General features: G+C 44.1%; 1 protein-coding gene across 6 annotated transcripts in view; it reads left to right on the top strand.

Annotated features, from left to right (window-relative positions):
- RREB1 (ras responsive element binding protein 1) overlaps positions 1-22,633 on the top strand; it is a 182,399-nt gene that overhangs the window by 117,237 nt on the left and 42,529 nt on the right. For all 6 annotated transcript variants that reach the window (XM_027040247.2, XM_027040248.2, XM_027040244.2 and 3 more), the window contains 2 exons: positions 2,845-2,934; positions 4,267-4,430. In XM_027040247.2, coding sequence (XP_026896048.2) covers positions 2,845-2,934; positions 4,267-4,430 — 254 coding nt within the window. The remainder of the gene's footprint in view (positions 1-2,844; positions 2,935-4,266; positions 4,431-22,633) is intronic.

Below are 22,633 nucleotides of genomic sequence, written 5' to 3' on the forward strand. Positions count from 1 at the left end.
CCGACCACTGTGGATTCTGTAGACCTGTGTGAGGGTCTGCGGAGTGCAGCTGCCAGCCTCACAGAAGGTTTGGTGCCGGAGGCTCCGAGGACCTACTCAGTATGTCAGCAGGTGTGCGCAGGATGGTTTTTTCAAGAAACGTGCTGCCTCAGGAGGCTACCCACACGGACGCCTAGCTTTTTGACATCTACTGACTTTTTCTTTTTTTAGAGAGGGAAAGAGCACCTGAGTGGGGAGAGGGGCACAAGGAGGGAGGGAGAAAAAGAGAGAGAGAGAGAATTCTAAGCAGGCTCCACACTCAGTGCAGAGCCCGACACAGGGCTTAATCCCACAACCCTGGGATCATGACCTGAGCCAAAATCAACAGTCAGACGTTCAACTGACTGAGCCACCGGGCACCCCATTTATTGACATCTTATTGATGAATCTTTCTTTAAAAAAAATTTTATTAATATATATTGTTCTATAACAAAAATACCCCAGGGACTGAGTCTGGGTCCGGCTATGAGACAGCCCTCATTATTGTAGCGATTGCTTTCATTTTGTTGTGAATGCTTTCGTTTTTGATGTTTCTCTTTGGTGGTTCTTGGCCAGCTCCATTGTGACTGGAGTCGGATGGGCCGAGAAGGAGTGACACCCCTCCCTGTTCCATACACATCATGCCCCTGGGAGGATGGCGGTGAGGCTGGCAGGTTTTTTTGTAACTGTCTCTGGGTTATCAGCTTCCTTAGGCTTCCTATCTGGTTTTTTGGTTTTTGTTGTTGTTGTTGTTGTTGTTTTTAAATTTGAGAGTGAGGGGCGCCTGGGTGGCTCAGTCAGTTGAGCGTCCGACTCTTGATCCCGGCTCAGGGCATGATCTCACAGTTCATGAGTTCGAGCCCCACATCTGACTGCTGCCAGCACAGAGCCTGTTTTGGATCCTCTGTCTCCCTCTCTTTCTGCCCTTCCCCTGCTTTTTAAAAAAATTTGAGGGTGAAAAATATGTAGTGTACCTTTTCTCAGACCCAGTGCCACAGATGAGAAAAGCGTTTGTATTGCTTAAAAATGAGACCTGTTAGTCTTTGAAGAGGACACAGAAGTACCGTGGGCAAATACATCCTGGACATCCTCATGCATTCGCTCCACCCCATCTGGTTTATGGTGCCATTTGTTTTTAGAGTCTTCAGAGTGATTTTTATTTTCATCGTCTCTCATGAGCCAACCACAAGGGTGTTTCCTTTCTGTGCCTTGGGGTTAATCCTTTTTTTGATCAGACTTGTGTAGCATAGTCATGCCCTAAACTGGGCATGGGCTGGGAGAGCAGCTGGCCTGAGTTTTAATCCTGGGTCTCCTACTTCATGGTTTCCTTGTTTGAGACAGGTTACTTACCTCTCTGTACCTCAGTTTCCTCATCCAGAAAATGGGATCTGTAACCGTGGTTGTGACATTTCTATATGTAGCATCTAGCACATAGTAAGTGTTCAAGGATGGGCATTATTTGCAAAGAACAGAAACTCATTCAGATGAGTACAAGTAAAAACAGGTCTGTTGAAAGAAGTCTGAGGGTCCAGCCTGGCAGATGGTGCCGTCCCCTATCTCAGGCTACCTGGTCTCCCACTTCCGTGAGCACCCACGTCCTCCCCAGCTGCATTTTCGTGGCTTGGGCTCACCCCAGTGCTCAGCTCAGCCCCAGGACTACATGAACTTTGAATTCAGGTATTCCTGATCACTTGTGGTAGTAACTTAGTCACCCCCAAACCTGGGTGCATATGAACAATGACTGGGGAGCTTGAGAAATGAGCAGATTTCTGGGGTACACCCCCCCCCCATTCTGAATCAGCATGCCAGGAGTCTGGTCTAGAACTATGTCGTTCAGAAATCTGCCCAGGTGATTCTGCTGATCAGTGGGAAAGCCACTGATCTCAGTCTCTAAGCATCCTCATTTCAGATTCCTGGGCGAGATATCCATGCCTTGATCCTGTTGGTTTTGGGAGATGAGGGCAGAGACCGGGGTACTTAGGGACCATGTGGGTGAGGGGGCACGTCCAGGGCAGCTCTCCATGAATTATTTGGAGAAAGGAACTATACCACATGGCTAGTGAGGGAGCTCGTCCTTTTCCTTAGAAAGGTAAAAATCTATTGCTTGAAGGCAGCCTCTCCCGGGTGTGTTGAGAGAACATAAAATGAGCCACCTTGCCAAGTAGTGATCTGGTTCTTTTGTCACCCTCTGTGGAAGGCGTCAGCCCGGGTGTGCTCCCCCATCACAGTTTGGAAAAGGACAGCATTCTTACTGATTATCGATGAGCGGTGTCAAGCAGGTGCAAGCAGCAAGTAAGAGGGGCATGCCGATGCCTGTGGGGCACACAGCTGGGCACGGAAGCTTTGTCATGTTGGGAGGAGAACTTCACTGCCTCTCCTGTGTGCTCAGGAGTAGTGACTGGAGCCACGTAGGTGGGGCTTGGAGAGAGAGCTGTTCCGTTTCTACCTCTGCTGTGACTTGATCCTTGTTTTTTTTGTTGGCACTGATGATTAATTAAATGGTGTTTAAGAAGAACACTGATATTTATGGAGCACTTAGCCTGTATCAGGCACTATTCCAGTGCTTAACATGTGCTCATTGATTTAATCCTCATCACAGCGCGGTCTGGGAGATGCCATTATTTTTTCCCATTTTACACATGAGGAAACTGAGGGCAGACAGGACTGTGACTTACCCAAGCTCATACCTGGACAGGCTCTGGAGCCCATGCTCTCCGCGATTTATTGTTATGGCTCTTTGAGACACAGATGCTTACGACAGGAACAAGAGGCACTGGCTTACTGTGTGAGTTGAACTTGATTTTCCCTTGTATTATGTCTTTGCAGGAAACGAAAGAGGAGAAGTCTTCCTATAACTGTCCCCTGTGTGAAAAGATTTGCACTACACAGCATCAGCTAACTATGCACATCCGTCAGGTTTGCTGCCGATTTCATACTTGTATTAGAAATCTTTCTTCATTAAGAGAGGGCAGTTTGATCTTAGCAGATGCATTGTGGCTGAGCTTAATTTAGATTTAATATTTTAATAATCTCAAGGGGTGGTTATGAAATAAGTTTTTGCAGGTCCGTGTTACCGTGACAGAATCCCTGGTCAACACAGAATACCTTTTCAGAAGTTAGCAAACATCTAGCTAAAATGACCACATCGAACAGAAGACCTTTCATCATATGACTCGTCAGTTTGAACCAAACCTCCTCACAGCACAGTGAGATTGTAGAGATAGATCCCGAGCCTTCATACTGCTATAAACTTACATCATGCGGCAGGAAATTTATTCGTTTGGCATTTCTTTTGGCTTCTATATTATGACCTTTATCCTTCTCCCTTGCCTGGTGTGGCAAATTGATGACAGAGTATGGATGAATCGAGAACAAAGAAGGATTAATCATATATACATATGTGTGTATATATATATATATATTTTGTTGTTTGTTTGGAAATATATATATATTTTTGGAGTGGGAATGGATAATTTTTTTTCCATTTTATTTATTTTTTCATCATGACACAGGCACTCTGTAAGCCCCATCATCTCTTTCCCCCATCTGTCACCCACCTCCTCTCTGGTAACCCATCAGTTCTCTAAAGTTAAAAGTCTGTTTCTTGGTTTGTCTATCTCTCTCTCTCTCTCTTTTTCCCTTGCTCGTTTTTTTTTTTTTTTTTCTTAAATTCTGCATATGAGTGAGAAGGATTGACAATATTAAAATCATAACATGGCACTGAGGAATAATACCATTAAGTAACTTGGGTTTGGAGAGAAATGTTCCTTCTTAATGTATTTCAGAGGCCAGAACTCTAAACTGTGCAGTTTTCAGTTCTCTTTCCCTGACAGCAAGACTGAGTCAGCAAACTTGAAGAATGGACGTTGCCTTAATGCAAAGACCGTATTTCACGTTAGCTTCATAGTTGAGAGTCCTTCTGCTCATGTTAATGTATGTGGTCAGTTCATCTATGTGTGTCCCCAAGAAAGGCCTGTAGAGACCCCACCCCTCTCTGGGCCTTGCAGAAGTGTTTTCCAAAACTGGAACACGAAAGTGGAAGAAGATCACACAGAATAGTTATTTGCCTGTGTTCCTGGTAGATGTTGACATTTGGGAAGATATTTAAAATGAAACAAAAAAAAAATATCAGAGAAGCTTTGCTGGTTTTTTTTTCTTTTTTTATATAAAGCTCTTAATTTGCATTTCATAATTGCCAAGCTTTGACCCACCTTCTCAAGTGACCAATGTGATGATTGCTTTCCCCAGCACAACACGGACACTGGAGGGGCAGACCATTCGTGCAGCATCTGCGGGAAGTCACTGAGTTCGGCCAGCTCCCTGGACCGCCACATGCTGGTGCACTCTGGCGAGAGGCCTTACAAGTGCACTGTGTGTGGCCAGTCTTTTACCACCAATGGGAACATGCACAGGTGGGTGAGGGCGGCCTTTGCCTCTGGAGGTTGACAGAAAGTCAAGTGGCCTTTGAGCCACCAGGGGACCTGCCTCCAAGCTCTTAGGATCTGTGCACTGCATGGAGAAGTCGGAGAGATGTGCTCATTCTCTCCAGTGTATGGGACGTGTCTGGCCATGGGAAACAGAAGTACCTGGGCGAGGTCTTTGGCCTTTGGGGATCCTCGGGATGAAACACAGAGTCCTTCCCCCTCTGCCAATTGGAGTTTCTTTGTTTGGGTGCCAGAGATGGGCAGCTTATCAGATACTGAGGAACCCTCAAGGAATAGCACAGTAACCCTTGCCTCTTAAAAATCTATTTGCATATGCCTCCCAGATTCCCTGCAGCTCTTTTCCTTGCGAAAAATTTCTGGAGCTTTTGAATAAATAGTGAGATGGCCTGGTCTTGGAACTTCAGGATAAGATGGGATAAAATGAAAAAGAAGATCTGATAAATGTCAGGAATTTATTTCCTGAGGGAGAAAAGTAGCTCACTCAGAAGTAGGAGAGAGCCCCATGGTGGGCATATTAAAATTGTGTGGGACAAAACCAATAGAAAATAAACTTTATAGAATGATTACATATGGTTTGAGGGGTTAGAACAAAAAGACTTTTTTTTTAATGCTCATTTAAAAAAAAAATGTTCATTTATTTTGAGAGAGAGTGTGAGCAGGGGAGAGGGGGAGAGAGAATCTCAAGCAGGCTCCACCCTGTCAGCACAGAGCCTGATGCTGGGCTCGAACTCCCGAACTGTGTGATCATGACCTGAGATGAAATCAAGACTCTGACACTTAACTGATGAGCCGGCCACCCAGGCGCCCCTTAAATGCTCCTGTTTTACACAAACATTTTAGGAACATCAAGACTCTAGGGAAAGTTTTTAAAGGGACTCAAAAAAATATCACCTTCTCAGAAAAACCAGACTATTCTTATTTTTCTATATTTCCTTTCCAGGCATCACGCTGCTCTGCTTTTTAAAAATTGACTAACCACCCCTCCCCTCCCCACCATTATTTTTTTTTAACACGTTTTTTTCCAAAGAACACTTTACAGCATTACTGTGAAATTGATACTTTATTATATACCAATACTAAAAGGAAATGGGCCAGTTTATTCTACCTAAAACCGTATTATGAACCACTGATGGTGTACTTGGGACATACTGGCATAGTGATAGATATCTGGCTTTTGGAATTAGGCACTCGGTGTCAAATCTTCACTCTGCCACTTGTAAGTTTTCCATTCTTGAGCAAGTTTCTTAACCTTTGTACCTCGTTTTCCTCCTCACTGAAACGAGCCTTTTAATAGTATCCACCATTTCACTGGAGTGGGGTGAGGGTGAGGAGATCATGAATTTTGCACAGAGTCAAGGCACATGGCAAGCACTCCGTAAATGTTATCTGTCATTACTGTTTGCATTTCTAAGTAATGCTGCAGGAATCCAAAGCCTGTGGTTTTCTCAGTCTGGACTGGAAGGAAGGTGTATAGTGTGACTTTACAAAAGATATCAATATTTTAAAGGATTTTTACAAAGTATTTTACTTTTTTTTCTTTCCATGTAAATTTCAGTCCTCTTTGCCCCTGATCTCCTTCTGGGAGTGTTTTTGGGCAGGAAGAAGGAGGTGAATAAATACCATCACCATTTTTTAGTATTCTATTTTACATTTTAGCTTTTTGGTTTTTTACCACCATGATCAGCCCATCAGGATCAGTTTACCTTCTTTTGCTGTTTTGTTTTGCCTGGTCCTTCTATCCTCTCTCTGCCACCCCCCCCCCCCCAAAAAAAAGTCCTTTGTCCCTTACATATTTGCCCTCTCAAAATCTGTTCCTGGGTATTGCCTATTTCCTTCTTGGGTGGTTTCCCTGCTTCCTCTTCCTGAGACCCATGCCCAGTGGAACTTCCCATGGAGAGGGCAGTGGGGCGCATTAGTGACAATTACTGTCCTTGAGGCTGCGCTGGCCCTGAGTGCTCACTGTTGATGATTCTCCATGAGACCTCTCTGGTCTTGGGCCCAGTCACTTCTGATTGGGAAAATTTCCATTTGGGGACAGCATCTGTGATTGAATACGGCACATGTCAAGCACATCTGTAAATAGTTACTGCCTTCTACAGTGATGTATCAGACAATGCATCTTATAAATAACCATAGTTAAAGCTACAGTTACTGTGTGCATCAGGCACTGGGCTCGACACTTTGATTTTTTTTTTTTTTTCATCTTTAGGAGATATAATTCATATGCTATATATTTCACCCATTTAAAGCGTACAATTTAGTGTGTTTCAGTATATACACAGAGTTCTGCAGCTGTCACTACAATCAGTATTCGGCCATTTTCATCACCCCGTAAAAGAAACCCCATACCCATCAGTAGTCACTTCTCATTACTCCCCACCCTCCAGCCCTAGGAAGACACTAATCTACTTTTTGTCTCTGGATTTGTGTACTCTAACATGTGGCCTTTTGTGACTTGCTTCTTTGCTTACCATTATGTTTTTAAGATTTATCTAAGTTATAGCACGTATCCGTGCTTCATCCTTTTTTGTTGTCAAATAATAGTCCATTGTATGGATATACCATATTTTATTTTATTTATCTCTTCATCGATTGGTGGACATCTGAGTCATTTCCATTCTTTGGCTATTATGTATGATGCTCCTGTGAACATTCTCATCCAGTCTTTTTGTGTGAACATAGGTTTTCATTTCTCTTGGGCAGATACTTCAGAGTGGAGTGGCTGGGTCATGTGGTAACTCTATGTTTAACATTTTGAAGACCTGCCAAACTGTTTTCCAAAGTGTCTGCATCGTCTTACATTCCCACCAGCAGAGTGTGAGGGTTGCAGCTTTTCCACATCCTTGCCAACACCTGTTACCGCCTGTCTTTTTCATGAAAGCCATCCTCTTAGGTGTGAAGTGGAATCCCATGAGTTTTATAATTGTAGTTCTTACATTAAGTCTGTGATCTGTTTTGAGTTAATATTTGAGTATAGTGTAAAGAAGGGGTCCAACTTTAGTCTTTGGCACTTTGTTGAAAAGGCTTTTCTTTCCCCCATTCAATGGTCTGGCCACTCTTGTCAAAATTCAGTTGACCATCAGTGGAAGGATTTTTTTCTCTACTCAGTTCTGTTTCATTGATCTATATGTCTTCATGTCTACCCCAAGGCCTAATACTGTATTGATATCTGCAACTTTCTGTGAGATGTGAATCCTCCAACTTAGGTCTTTTTTACGATTGTTTTGGCTACTATTGGTTGCTTGGATTTCTGTATGAATTTTAAGAACAGCTTGTCAATTTCCACACAAAAGGCAGCTGGCATAGGGGTTATAAAGTACATAGATCAATTTGGGGGTATTGTCCTCTTACCAGTGTTAAAACTTTGAGATATTTTCTATTTATGTCTATTACATGTTAATAGATTTCTGTCAACTGTGTTTTCAATAGTTTTCAAAGTGCAAGTTTTGTATTTATTTTGTTAATTAATTTCTAAGTGTCCTTTTTTTTTACGGTATTGGAAGTAGAATTGTTTTGCTTTGTTTTTTAACATTTATTTTTGAGAGAAAGCGCACACGCATGAGCGAGCAGGGGAGGGGCAGAGAGAGAGAGGGAGACACAGAATCCGAAGCAGGCTCCAGGAGCCCAATGCAGGGCTTGAACTCACGAACTGTGAGATCATGATCTGAGCTGAAGTTGGACGCTTAACCGACTGAGCCGCCCAGGCGCCCCTAGAATTGTTTTGTTTTTGTTTTTGTTTTAATCTTTATTTTTGAGAGAGAGGGAGAGGAGGGGCAGAGAGAGAGGGAGACGCAGAATGCAAAGCAGGCTCCAGGCTCTGAGCTGTCAACACAAAGCCTGACGTGGGCCTCGAACTGCGAACTTGAGAGATCATGACCTGAGCTGAAGTCGGACACTTAACCGACTGAGCCACCCAGGTACCCCTAGAATTGTGTTTTTGATTGTTCGCTGCTGGTGTATAAAAATACTCACATTTTGTACTGCTCTTGTTTCCTGCAACTTTGCTGATCTTGTTTATTCATTCTAATGGTTATTTGGTGAATTCCTTAGGATTTTCTGTATATGACATCATGTCACCTACAAATAGAGACAGTGTGCTTCTTCCTTCGAAACTAATCTGGATGCCTTATTTTTCTCGCCTGCTAGCCCTGGCTGGCCCCTCCAGCGCAGTGTTAAATAGAAGTGAAGAGAACGGACACCCTGGTGTTATTTCTGTTCTTAGGGAGAATGCATTCAGTCTTTCTCCATTAAGTATGGTGTTCATTATGGGTTTTTCATAAATGCCCTTTATCAGTTTGAGGAAGTTCTTTTCAGTCCCAGTCCACTTAGCACTTTCTTCGCGAAAGGAGGTTGGATTTTGTCAAATGCCTTTTTTTTTTTTTTTTTTTTTTTTTTTGCATTTATTGAGATGGTCTGATTATTTTTTACCTTTCTTGTGCTCTGTTTTGTATGTTAAAACAGCCTCCTTCCTGGGATGAATCCCACTTAGTACGGTCATTTTCACATGTTGATGGACAGGGTTTGCTAGTATTTTATTAAAAGACGTTTGCCTATATTCATAAGAGATATTGGTCTGTCGATTCCTTATGAGTCCTTGTGTGGGGACTACTGCTAGTCTCGCAGAGTGAGTTGGGAAGTATTCTGTCTGCCTCTGTTTTTTGGAAGAGTTTGTTGGTGTTAATTCTTCTTTAAGAGTTTGGTAGGACTCACCAATGAAGCCACCTAGGTTTTTCTTTCTAAGAAGTTTTTAAATTACTAATTCAGCCTCTTTACTTGTGATCAGTCTGTTTCACATTTCTGTTTCTTCTTGAGTCTATTTCCGTCATTTGTGTCCATTCCAGGAATTTGGCCATTTAATCTAAATTATCTTATTGGTTGGCCTACAGTTGTTCACTTTCCCTTTATAGGCCTTTCTGTCCTGAGTCGTAATGCCCCTCTTTTCATTCCTGATACCAATCACTTGCGTCTTCTTTATTTTTTTTCCTTAGTCAGTCTAGCTAAACATTTGTCAGTTTTATTGAGATGTTCAAAGAAACAATTTTTGATTTTGTAGTTTTATTCTCTGTTGCTTTTCTGCTGTTTCATTAATTTCCCACTCTACATTATTTCCCTCCTTCTATGTGCTTTAGGGTAGCTAGCTCTTTTTCCAGCGTTTAAAAGTAGAAGGTGAGGATATTGATTTGAGAACGTCTTTTGTACCACAGGCATGTACAGCTATAAATCTCTTTTTAGGCATTCTTTAGTTATATCTTGCGTTTCCTTGTTCATTCATCTCAAAGTATTTTCTAATTTCCCTTGTGATTTCTTCTTTGGCCCGTTGGTTATTTCAGAATGTTCAGCGTCCGCATATTTGCGAATCCCCAAATTTCTTTCTGCTATTAATTTCTAATTTCATACCATTGTAGTTGGAGAACATACTTTGTATGATTTCAATCCTTTGAAATTTCTGGAGGCTCATTTTATGGCCTAGCATATGGTCTGTCCTGGAGGATGGCCCGTGTCTCTCTGAGAAGAATGTTCGTTCTGCTGTTGCTTGGTGTGTCCTCTGGAGGTGCCGGGAGGTCTAGCTGGTTTATATGTTGTTCACATTTTCTCTTTCCTTGTCGATTGCCAATTTTTTTAATGCACTCTACCTGTAAGGTTTGTGGAATTGCTATCCCATTTTGCATGAGGAAACTTGCTTAGGATCAGAGTAACAGCCAAGGTTGAGACTTGGATGTCGGCTGTGGGCTTAGTGGCCATGCTTGTAATGACTATGAGAAAGAATTGATAATAGTGTTTGTATCATTTTTTATATTAGAAAAAAGCACTCTTTCACCCACCCCCAAAGCAGCTCCATGCTCTCGTAGAGCATTACAGTTGACTCTTGAACAATGCAGGGGTTAGGGGTGCCAACCACCAGTCAGTCGAAAATCACACAACTCTTCTGACTCTCCCAAAACTTAACTACTAATAACCTGCTGTTGACTGGAAGCCTCACTGAGCACATAAACATATATGTTGATTAACATGTATTTTGTATGTTGTATGTATTATATACTATGTTTTTACAACAAAGTAAGCTACAGAAAAGAAAACATGATTAAGAAAATCATAAGCAGGGGCATCACCTGGGCAGCTCACTCAGTTGTTCATCTGACTCTTGATTTCAGCTCAGGTCATGATCCCAGGGTGGTGGGATCGAGCCCCACTTTGGGCTGTGCACTGAGGATGGAGCCTGCTTAAGATCTTCTCTCCCTCTTTGCCCCTCTCCCCTGCTCACACACTCTCTGTCTCTCTAAAATAAAATAAATAAAAATACACTTTAAAAAATCATAAGGAAAATACATTTACAGTACTTCACTGTACCAAAAAAATCTATAGATAAGCGGACCTATATAGTTCACACCTCCATCGTTCAAAGGTCAACTGTATTTTTAACGTTAAACTATTTCAGCCAAGTTATTTCAGTCACTTTATTTAGTGAGCATGGGATAGCCTTTTATTGGATTTTATGACGGTTTTTTGTTTGGTATACATGGGTAGATTTAGAAATGATCTTCAATTTTTTATAGCTCAGCCCTTGATATTATCCTAAGACACAGTTCTTATTTGTAAACAGTATATATTGGACTTGTTTGTAAACTATTGTTTATAAATATTTTTTTTTCAAGCAGACCTTAGGGATGTTTGTGCTAATTTTGGATTTTGTACTGATTTTATTTATCGTGAGTCATCTTGATTGGGAGCGGAGGACTAATTTTTGTGGGCCAAGTTCTAGGCCTAATTCTGCAGGACGCCACAGGAATCTCTTAATTTGTGTACACTTTAACAGAATGGCATAGGAAGACCTCGTTGAGAACTTATGTTCAAATGCAGCAATGTTTGTGAAAGCATTTCAAAGGATAACAGTGCAGCATGGAAATGTCGTGGGTGGGGGATGTTTCTGAGTTTGTATTATTGGAGCTGAAAGCACACTTGTGATACTCTGTGAAGCGTGTGCCAGTCCTAGCTGTGTGACCCTAGAGAAGTTGTTTGGCCTCTCTGTGTCTCGATTACTTCATCCATAGAAAGCCGTGATACCTATACCAGTGTTATGGCTACACTGTGGGGATTCACAAATTAATACATGCAGAGCACTTAGGATGTTTATCAGTGGTCACCAGTGTTGCTCTCCTACTGCCACTGAAGGACAGACAGTATGCCAAGTAAGCATTCCTATAATACCAGAAAATAAATCAAGAGGTTGCTTTTATTTTTGTTTTCTTTTTGCTACACACTGAATCTGTAATTTAACATTTAGAATATTTGAGTTCATCATACCACATTTATTTTGCCTTTTCTGCAGAAAATTGCAAATAATAGGTTAAAAGAACATTTCAGTTTGTGGTAATCAGTCACAGTCATTACCACTTTCGTTTGCTGGTGAAACTGTACTTTTGGGGAAAAAAAATTATAAAAATGTGAAAACATAAAAAATGTGTTAGAGAGAGTGGAGTTAGACTTCTTTGTCCTAGGGATCTGTTCCAGAACGTGAGACTCAAATGGTGAGCTGTGATCTCCCCTGAGCACATACCTGTGTTTCATTAATCAGAGACCAGAGCTGCCCTGGGACGCGTGTGTGCAGGAATTAAAAAGAACAGCGAAAACCCACGTTTTGAGGAGCTGTATCCTCGATTTTCAGAGTATGGAAGGAAGTCAGTCGACTATGAGTTTGATGCTGAAGATGGAAGTTCTTTTTCTCTTTTTCCTCCTTTCTCATTTTCCTTCTTTTGCTGCTGCTTCCCACGTCTGTGGCACTGGCTGGGATCAGGGAAAGCCAGGAGCTCATCTGTGGGGGCTCTGGGGCCCACGCCCCACTGAGTGATCCAAGACCCCCTGGCCTGCATTCATTTCCCCCTGAGTGCTGGGCGCTCACACCACCCCCCTGTGTCCCATTCTGTCTTGTTGACAACCAGGCCCTCCTTTTCTGTGTCAGTTTCAGGGTCTGATTTTCAGCTTCTCCCCTGAGGGGTGCAGATTCAGTAGGACCCCTGCTATGACATGATTCCTTGTGGTGTGGCTTTCTAGATGCATTTCCCCAAGGCTTGATTCCGGCACACGGTATCATTTAGGAATAGATTGCACCTTCCCTCCGCCTCCTGCTCCAAAGGGCATCTGCATGTGCACAGGTGATGCCTATCTCCACATGTACACATTCTTCCAGATAAGCCTCGCCTTCCCAGTGGTTAGTGTTGAGCAGGCTGCTGTAGAGGGCAGATCTGGGCTCCATCCCAGACTCTGGTTGCTGCCACACTCAGAGGTCCTCCGTGTACATCTCGCAACCCAGACCCCAGGAACTACTCCTTTTCAATTTCAGGTTGTTCTTAACCGACGTTGAGGCACTCTGTCGCCACCCACTTTATGAAGCAACTCATTCTGTTTCCTTTGGCCGCTAGTCATTTTAGGATGATGCAGTAGTTACCTTTGTTTATAAGACTAGTCAATCTTTTGGTAGCGTTTCCTTAGTCTTAGGAGGGGAGCCTCAGCGCATAAGCAAGAGACCGTGTCAATCTGTTACCAGATCGGGTACACTTGTTCAAGCTGCCGTTTCCCTGTCTGCGGACTTTCGTGTTTTTGAGGTTTCGAAATCCTTCGTCCCAAACCGTCTGACCACAGCTTAGTTTCCAAGCAGAATAATAGGCTGCATCAAGTGCAAAACACGCATCACGGAAAGATCACCGCGGCTCCAACTTTTAACTTCCCCCAACTCTTTATCAGTTGCTCCCACGTTGAAAATTTGGATTGAGCAGTACTTGTCTTCCAAAACAAACTTGGGAAACTGAGCCAGAGCACACCCGCCGGGAGAGCTCGATGTAGGAAAAAGGGCATTGAGCTTTGCAATTTGCAAAACTTTCCAGAAAGTGCTGGACTTCAGAGCTATGCAGAAGTGATGATATTTGAAAGAGAAGATAGAAGTAGATCTCCTTTGGGAAGAAATCCTACCTCCAAAATGGGTGTTTTTCCTTTGCCAGAATGTAATTGCCTTGAGAAAATAGGAAATTAGTTTCCACTTTGCTCATTTTACAAAGTGGAGACTTCAAAGCCATAAAGAGAGTTGTGGAGTTTGTGTTAATGTTACAGACATACCAAAGACCCCAGCAGGACCGGGCTTTCCTAACCAGCTTCTCCATTCATTCTCCGAAGAGCAGGCATGTGTCTGTATTTTGGCCATGTCAGTGGAAGGGGCAAGATGAGGAAGCGAAATGCCTGGAGTGTCCTTTAGTTATTTGTGCACGGGCTCTATCTCCTACTGCAACGGGAACGACTTTTTCTGTTGCTAAGTGCAGGAGACATAGACCCTGAGGATGCCGCTGGATAATGGACAGTCTTCAGGAACAGAGGCTTATGTGTTCCTATTATGCTGGAAGAAAACGTTCGCAGCACAGAAATGTGACCCTGCCCCATGACAAATGAGGCCGTGGAGGCTCTGAATTTAGCTCACTACTCTCGGATACTTAGGTGGAGCCAGCCCTTGGCATGCACAACTGAACTTGGGTATCCAAACAGGTGGCCAGCATTTAAAGACAGAAGGAACAGAGGTAGGGCAGTGTCTTGGAAGGGGACAGTCACTTCTTTACCCTCAGAGCCCAGCAAGAGGAAGGGCCCTGTGAACTTCTTTCATGGTAAAAACGAGTTTCTGAGGACATCCTATGACTAGTTCTGGGACTGGCTGCTTCTCTGGAGTGGAGGTGGGCACTCGGAGCCTCAGCTAGTCCCATCTTGAAACAAGTCTTAATCACCAGGTACTCACTGACTCCCCTGACAGATTCCTTTGAAGGAAGGAAGGTATCGTGTGACATGGGAAGAAATAATTTCTAGGATAAAAATCTGGGTCATCCTACCCAGGACTGTGTGAACTTTTTTTTTTTTTAACCTATTTCTATTAAAAAGAAGGAAACAATTATTATATAATGACGTTTCAATTGTCTACAACTAAGTATCTTCCCCTTGAGGAAAGACAAATCAGAAGAGAGTGTCTCTCGGGGCTGCTCAGAGATCTTAACATAGTTCCACTGAGACAGTTGAGGGGTTTGTGGAGATTTTAATGGTGTGTACACAGCATAATGAGAATGTATGAACTGTGCTGGACATAGGACCCTTACGTTTGGTGCTGTTCGGTGAATATCTGGTGGTTTCATGATAATCATACTTGGATATCAAGGCAGTTTGCATCTGTGTGGTACTGTGTTTACGGAAATAGTCACACATACTTTGGGTGTAGTCTCAAAAGCTTTATTAAAACTTTTTTCTTTTTAACTAGAAAAAAAAAATCACGGAACTGTAATACTTGGTTCCCTGATCACGCCTCTTCATATGCTTTTCATTCTCTTCGAGAGCCCACATCATTAAGAGGCCCAGAATTTTCCCCTCGAGAGTGAACGTTCACAAATCTGCGTATCGCAGCAGAATGTCCAAGTTCCCAGTTTCCCCCGGTAGCATTATTAAGCTTTCACCAAGTGAGTTTATTATTTGATTACACTTAAACACTTTTATAGCCTTTCTTTACATCTCATTGTCTGGAAGTGAAACCTGTACGCTTTTATTTTAACGTCAGTAGTGGTTTGTATAAAGGCGGCCTCTCTGTGTGTCCTCTGAGAGTTCTTCCTTCCTCTCTGGCTGGTGCTGATAAAGGATGCTCTGTGGAATGGTAAAGAGAGCCTCCATTTCTTCATCTTTAATGGGGCAACGTTCTACTCTCAGAGTCTGCTATGATGAGAATAAATGCTGTAATGTATACCCAAGCCCCAGGCTCACATAAGTGTTCGACAAATTGTGGTTCCTTTGCCTCTCTCTTCTCCCTTCGGAAACTTAACCCCCCAGTTCCTTCCGCATGCCCGTGAGCATGTGTGTTTACAAAACCAGGAAGAGAGACCTTGACCTTCAACCACGAGGGTACCATAAGCTGCGATCTAAGAACCTGACAGTCTGAGAGCGGTATTTTGTAGAGCAGCTGTGTGCCATACACCTGAATTTTCTTCTCCTAATTGTGTAAATTCTCATTATTATTTGAACACTGCTTTTGGGGGGCGTTGCTTTTTCTGTGGTATTTTTCTGTTTTTCGCGTGGATTTGTGTTTATACTATTTGATGAGAGTCTGTGGTTCTTTTCAGAATTCTTACTTTACATTTTAGAAATCTGCAAATAGCAGCAAACTACCACTCTGAGAAAAAGAACAGGTCAGAGTGATTTGTCACCGAATTTTATTCCTCCATTAAAATAAAAATCATAAGAAAATAGCAAAGCTGAGAGTTGACCCCTTTCAATTGACAGTCTCTTGTGAAACCTGTTTCATGTTTGACTGACATTCTTTAGAACATTTTCCCTGCTACTTTGTGTTTGTTTTTTCTTTTCTAATACCCCTTAACAATGAGCATAGCTTAATTTTTTTGAAAGAATATTTGAAAAATGTACTTGTGGCTGGTGCTCCCTTTTTATTCGGCATTTTTTCCAGAAGGACCAGGTCAAGTTCAGTTATATCAAAGAGAGCTCACTTGTAAAACTCTGCCATGTGTGGGGATGTGAAAGCCTTTTTCATCCTATCACCGTTTCTCAGATTTATGATATGCTTCATAATTAAGTAGTTCACTATCATTCGGCAGGCTAGATGCTAATGTTTATAATTCAGGCTTTCTTCTGTTTTGGCAGAGGTGGTATTTGTTTTGGAGATTTGAGCAGACACAAAAGAAGTTTCTCTTGAAGGCAGGCACCACGGTGTTCTTGACATATCTCGTTGAAATATTTTGAAAGCTCAGTTGCACCAGGTAAAAGTGGTGAATGGCATCAAATTCTGGAGCATCCATGCTTGCCTACACTTGAACGACCTGGCAGTTGTGAGAGCTAGGAATTAGGTCACGGAAGGTAAGGTATGTGCTTGCTGGGGGTAGGATGAGGAGTGGGGGGCCGTCCTCTGCTCCGGACCTCAACACGCCCCCTTCTCCCTGCCCACCCTGCCCTCCGCTGATGCCCTGACAATGGGGAACAAATCCTGAGTGTGTGTCCCCACTTACTTGTATAATATCAAAGTAGCAGAGGGGAGGAGGAAAGCAAGCCTGATTGCAAGCGGTAAGAGCACAAACTTAAACCTGTGCCTCGTGCTTTATACCTTGCATTTTTCCGTCTTTGTTTAAATATTCAACCTGTCCAACCTGTTTGGGCTGAACAAGCTGGTGCTAGCAAACATCGAAACGTGCCCACTCACTGTCAACGTTTTCTGATTTGTTAAGGAAGGTGATTAGCAGCAAATTCTGTCCGTACCACCCCCCTCAACACATACCCCTACTAAAAAGGGAACAAGCAGCCCAGAAATCTTCGCACAGGTATTTATCACACTGAATCCCCACTCGCCTGCCCTTGGGCATGTGTGAGTGTGTGTGTGTGTGCGCGCGCGCGCGCACACACACACACACACACACACACACACACACACCCCGAAGAGCCTTTCTCTTCTGCTGCTTTCAGGACTTCGGGTTGATGGAGAGCTTGTTGGTCTTACATGGGGAGAGATTTTGTATTTCCCTTACACCAGAGACTCGGTTGCATAATAGGCATTGGTATGTAACGTCAGCACTTAATTCTTCTTCGTGGTTATATAACCCAGCTCATTCGAGAGGACTGTTGTAATTTTATAGGCGGGAAAATGGAGGTTTGCGATGTTACAGGTTCAGCTAAGATTGTCAGCCAATCTCGGACCTTCCTTCCCAGGCTCTTTCTCTTCCTGGGCCCCCGTTGATCAGGCAGCATGCCACTGTCCCTTGCAGCACATCGTTTGGTTATTTGTGTCACCTCTGGCAGGCAGAGGCCTGTGTCTACCACATTCATCCCATTTGAGATTCAAGGTGACCCTGAACTTCTGCGGTCATGGACAAGGGGCTGTGTTGCCTGGCTGTTTTTTGCAGGTGACCTTTCTCTTTGGATTCATTTATGTTCTTTTTTTTTTTTTTTTTTCCTCTTTCACATGGGACACAACCTGATCTTGGTACCCTTCTCTTTCTTAGCTGTTTCCCTCTGGCCCCTGAAGAATACATTATGGCATCCCCTAAGTGGTGGTGACTTTCCTTTCCACCATGCCCCTTCTCTGTACCCACCACCCACAGCTTCCATTTCCCTCTTCGGCATGTGGCGGGCCATCTCAAACAGCCCAGCCTAAGCATTTCCTGTTCCTCTTTTGGAAGAGGCTGAGGAGTAGCGAACAGTGAGTTGGCACTACCTCATTGTGGAGATAGTCATCTCTTCCTCCTCTGCAAAAAGAAAAAGGATGTGAATAACTGGGTTCTGCCGTCTTTAAGAAAGAAAGCTAAAGCGAACTCCCTTCGGGGCTGAAGCAAGAAAAGGGTCTGGGTGACCATGTTTCAAGTCCGTGACAGTTAGAATGGGGGATTGCTTTGTCTATGGTTTTTTAGCCCTTTTCTGCGGAAAGGCATTCTCTGCAGGGTGGGGGTGGAGGCAGTGGTGATTGCTTCCCTCAAAGGGAATGGCTCTGGGCTGATGGGGCCATGCTGGGAATGCCAACTTCAGATGGGGCTTCCTTACCTAAGGCCATAGACACAGGAGTCTGTCCTGGGATTGGGATCTTGGGCCATCTGGGGGAGGGGTGGTGGTGGAAGGAATGGAGGGTGTTTAGCCCAGAGAAGGGGAAGAGTCCACTACAACATGGCGGCTGCTTGAAATACCTATAGGACTATCAGGTGGGAAAGCGGTGACTTTCTGCTTATCATTTCCTGGATTAATACAGGGACAGCCCAGGCTGACTAATTGTAGCTCTGCGTGAATGAGAGTTCTCTTTGAGTGAGACAGAGGTCAACACATCCAAACTCTGAGGTCTTTTGTTTGTTTTTAAGGAATCTGTGATTTTATACTGAACTATGCACTGTATGTCTTTGTGGGTATTATACACAGGTATCCAGGGAGCCAAATAGGGTATGGAGATCATTCTACCAAATAAATTATTTTAGCAAAACAAGGGCAGGCAAAGGGAATAAAAATACAAGAGGGTTTAGGGTGTACTGATCTAAAGAACCTGGTTAGGAACAAGGTCTAGAATAAAGATTTTGCAGAGGTTGGTATTTATGTACATGGGCCAACCGCCAAGCTCCCCTACACCGTATCTGAACCTCAGGAGAGGAGGAAGGAGCAGTGAAGGGCCCTCTGTTTTCTAAGTAACCCATCAATAACTGGAGACTGTTGTACCTCAACTCTGTTCTGAAGTCAGCGGCTTCCAATATCAGTAGAGAAGTAGGGGAAAAGGAATGTGGTAGCCAGAAGGTTACCTCTCTCCCACCTGAAGGATGGCTGGGAGGTGGGGGACTGTCAGGGAAACCTATCCCTCAGGCATGGCAACCCAGCTCTGTCCGTCAAGGAGGAAGTGTTTGTACTAGGTTTTTGCATGACATCAGAATGGAGAAGGAAGTCCCTTCTCTACCACTACAGGGGAACCCAGAGACAGGAGAGCAGCAATTGGGGGTCAGCCAGAACGGTACCCCTGAGTCTGGACTGGGGAGCAGCTGTGGGCCGAGGAGCAGTGGAGGTAGAGTCCAAAGGCAACTGCACTGAGCAACTAGGACCTGAACCTCTAGCACCCCCTGCTTTCAATGGAGATCCCTTAACTTTTCATACAGTTCGATTTCTGCTTACGCTGGCCCCACCCACGTGCCAGGCTGCAGTCCGCAGGATGAGAGAGATTCTCCACTTTTGGGGTGCGCGTCCCCCTGCTGTAGGGGAATGGGAGCTTGTGGGAAAAACCCTGACGTGGGATGTGGTCTTTAAAGTCACCGCACTCATCTGTTTGCCCCTGAGCAGAGGCAGATGCAGCAGGAGGAAACTTCGCGTGAGGACTCAGGCACACCCTCCTCGAGTCACACTGCTGTTATCGAGGACGTGATGTGACGTGGGGTGTAGCTGGCCTGCGGGGGGCGGGGGGGGGGGGTGCAGCATCCGGGCACTTCAGCGAGAGCGTCTCGGGAGCACCGAGAGCAGCCTGCAGCCAGCGTTCCCACAGCCAGCCTGAGGAGCGCCGGGAAACGCCTCTCTGAGATGCACACCTCACAGTAGGCTGACTTCTAGACTTTTCTGAGAGTGCTGTCTTCAGTCCACGAGGCTGCTTACACCCACCATCGTCAGATCTTCCTCCACACCCAGGCACAGCTGCCAAGACCTGCCTCCTGGATCAGCATGACTGAACCTGAACAACACCCGGATTACTAGAAGGTGGCTCAGAGGTGGAACCCCACGGGGAGCCGCATGGTTGGTTCCTCGCGGACTGGCACAGGACCGGATGGACTCAGGCGACACTCACAGCTATCCACCCTTAAACTCCTGCCCCCTCCATCTGTTAGGGAGATCTGCTTTTCTTTGGCCCCAAATGTAGGTTGTGGAGCAGGGATGCTTTTGAATCTCATTCATCCCTCTTTTGGTTCTCATAAGACTGTTGGAAAAGCAAAGCGAGCACTGGTAGGAATGGGGAATCTGTAATCAGGCTGCAAAAACCTGTTGGAGCCTGTTGATGCAGTTTGGAGGGCCCCCCTCCCCCCGCAGGGCTGAGCGCTGTTTGTGTTTGGTTTGTGTTGTGTACTGAAAGAGTGACCTTCCTATTAATGCCATTTGCTCAGAGGATCTAATAATTCAGCTCCCGGATTAATGAAACTTACGTAGAAATTAAGCAGGAGAAGTTAGCAAATCCTGGAAAGGTCTAGATCTTGCCTGAACTTTGCGCTTCTTCAGGTAAATGAGGCAAATTCTCTAAGAGCAGAGTGTAAACAGTGTCTGAGACCTGCCAAGAGGACACCTTCCACGGGGTGATCCTTCACACTTGTTGAGAGTTTTCCAAAGGGTTTTACCCCCAAAATAATTTTGAGAATGTTAAGTTTCATCACGTTTTTGGTTTATGTGTTTATGCCCGATAAACTTGTGCAGAGTCTGCTGGTATTTTGCAGCGTGAGCCTGGGAGCGGCCTAAGGCTTATATCCAAAAGATGGTGACATCCCAGCCAGGCAGTTAACCAAGCCTGTGACCAGGATGAAGAGTTGAAGAGAATTTAACTGTGATCAGGTGGTTCTCACACTTGAACAGGCATGAGTACCACCTGGAGGGCTTGTGGAAACCCAGGGTGCTGGACCCTGGCCCAGAGTCTCTGAGTCTGCCTGAGAACTGGTATTTGTAACAGGCTCCCGGCCAATGCCATTGCTCCTGGTTGGAGGACCACAGCTTGAGACTGGCAGTTTTGTCCCCATTTGACAGATGTAGAAACTTGTGGAATCTCCCTGGCTACTGAATGGTAGACCCAGGATCTATCTGAACTCAGTGCTCAAGGCCACCCTTAAGACTTCATTGCCGTCACTTGGTCTCTCTACTGCACCCGAATTTGCTTTATCTTCTTCCCACATTCCTGCTTGCTTCTCAGAGCAAGGCGGTGCTTCAGCAGTAAGAGTGCACCTTCATTTCCAGATCTACAGGCTTAACATACCTAAGAAAGGTTAACAGAAAGTTACTGTATTTGGAGCTGGAAACGAGGAAGTTCAGGGAGGAAGAAAAGGATATGCTTTAGGAATTGGTCTGTCTCCTCTGAGTTCCTAGATTGGCGTTTCAGCTCTGGTATAAGATGTATTTGTTTTAGCCACGATATATTCGGTATTCTTACCAACAGCCCACCCTAGCTAAAATGGGTCTTCTTACACCTTACGTCTTAGAAAACAAAGGATTATAGGGCACCTGGGTGGCTCAGTTGGTTAAGCTTCCGACTTTGGCTCAAATCATGATCTTGCACTTTGTGAGTTCAAGCCCCATGTCAGGCTCTGTGCTTACAGCTCAAAGCCTGTAGTCTGCTTTGGATTCTGTGTCTCCCTCGCTGTCTGCCCCTCCCCCACTGGCACGCTGTCTCTCAAAAATAAACATTTTAAAAAATTAAGAAAATTACATTTACAAGAATATTTGAGCTGAAAATCAGCCTCCATGTCAAAATTCAAAGTAGGCCCCTATCAGTACTAGAAAGTAGGGAGATTTTTTTTCTACTTAAAAAAAAAAAAAAAATCTGCAATATTTGTTTTTGTTCATTACTATAGAAACCCTCCTAGCCCCCTCCTCACCCCCGGGTGTTATGAATGGAGAAAACTTCACTCGAATCCTTGAAGAATTCTGATAAAATTTTTTCCGTAGACCATGGTGTGGCAGGATTTCTACTATTGAAGTGACATGCCACTGAAGGAAAATTCTAGAATTTTATGTAAAAAGCTTACTGTGAATGTAGGTGAAGGTTTGAATGCAGAAACACAGATTAATACCAATAATGGGAGAGATTCATGTGTGTCTTCAGTATTCATCTTTCAGTGTTTTTTGTTGAAGCACTTTTACTATAACACTGTTTACTATACGATCTCATATCAAGTTTGTTCACAGTAAACCCTAGTAAGGTAATTAATTATGACGGTATCTTGGAAGCTGAGGACATGTGTTGTTGTGATATTGCAAGTGGACAGGTTTTCTGCTTATACTTCATGCATTCATCTGTCTAGCCATTCAGCCATCTGGCAGATACTTAGATAGCCACCAGTGCTAGTGCAGAGAACGAGAGAAACAAGGTTATAATGAAACTTATTTTCTTTTTTAATGTTTATTTTTGAGAGACAGAGAGACCGACTGAGCAGGAGTGGGGGAGGGGCAGAGAGAGAGGGAGACACAGAATCTGAAGCAGGCTCCAGGCTCTATACTGTCAGGACAGAGGCTGAGGCAGGGCTCAAACCCATGACCCATGGGATCATGATCTGAGCCAGTCAGACACTTAACAGACTGAGCCACCCAGGCACCCTGAAACTTATTTTCAATGGAAGCCAAGGAGATGGTCAAACAAGTTGAAATACATGGTATTTTCAGTTTCTGGTATGTTCTGTGAGGAAGGTAAAACTGGGTAGTGGGCTCGAGGGCCTCTGCATGAATGGGCTAGGACACTTGCCGTGAAACCTGAATGACCCGCACCAGCCCTAGAGTTCTGGGGTGGAGCAGCCCTGTGACCAGACTAGTTGAATGAGTTTGAGGAACCCAGAGAGAGCTAGTGTGTCTGAAAGGGCCTTGGGGTCAGAATATGCCGCCAACATATGAGGTCTGAGAAATGGGCACAGGCCAGATTTAATTCTAGGAATGGAGCTGTCAGAGGCATTCAA

Source organism: Acinonyx jubatus, chromosome B2, assembly GCF_027475565.1.
Source record: "Acinonyx jubatus isolate Ajub_Pintada_27869175 chromosome B2, VMU_Ajub_asm_v1.0, whole genome shotgun sequence".
Classification (NCBI taxonomy): domain Eukaryota; kingdom Metazoa; phylum Chordata; class Mammalia; order Carnivora; family Felidae; genus Acinonyx; species Acinonyx jubatus.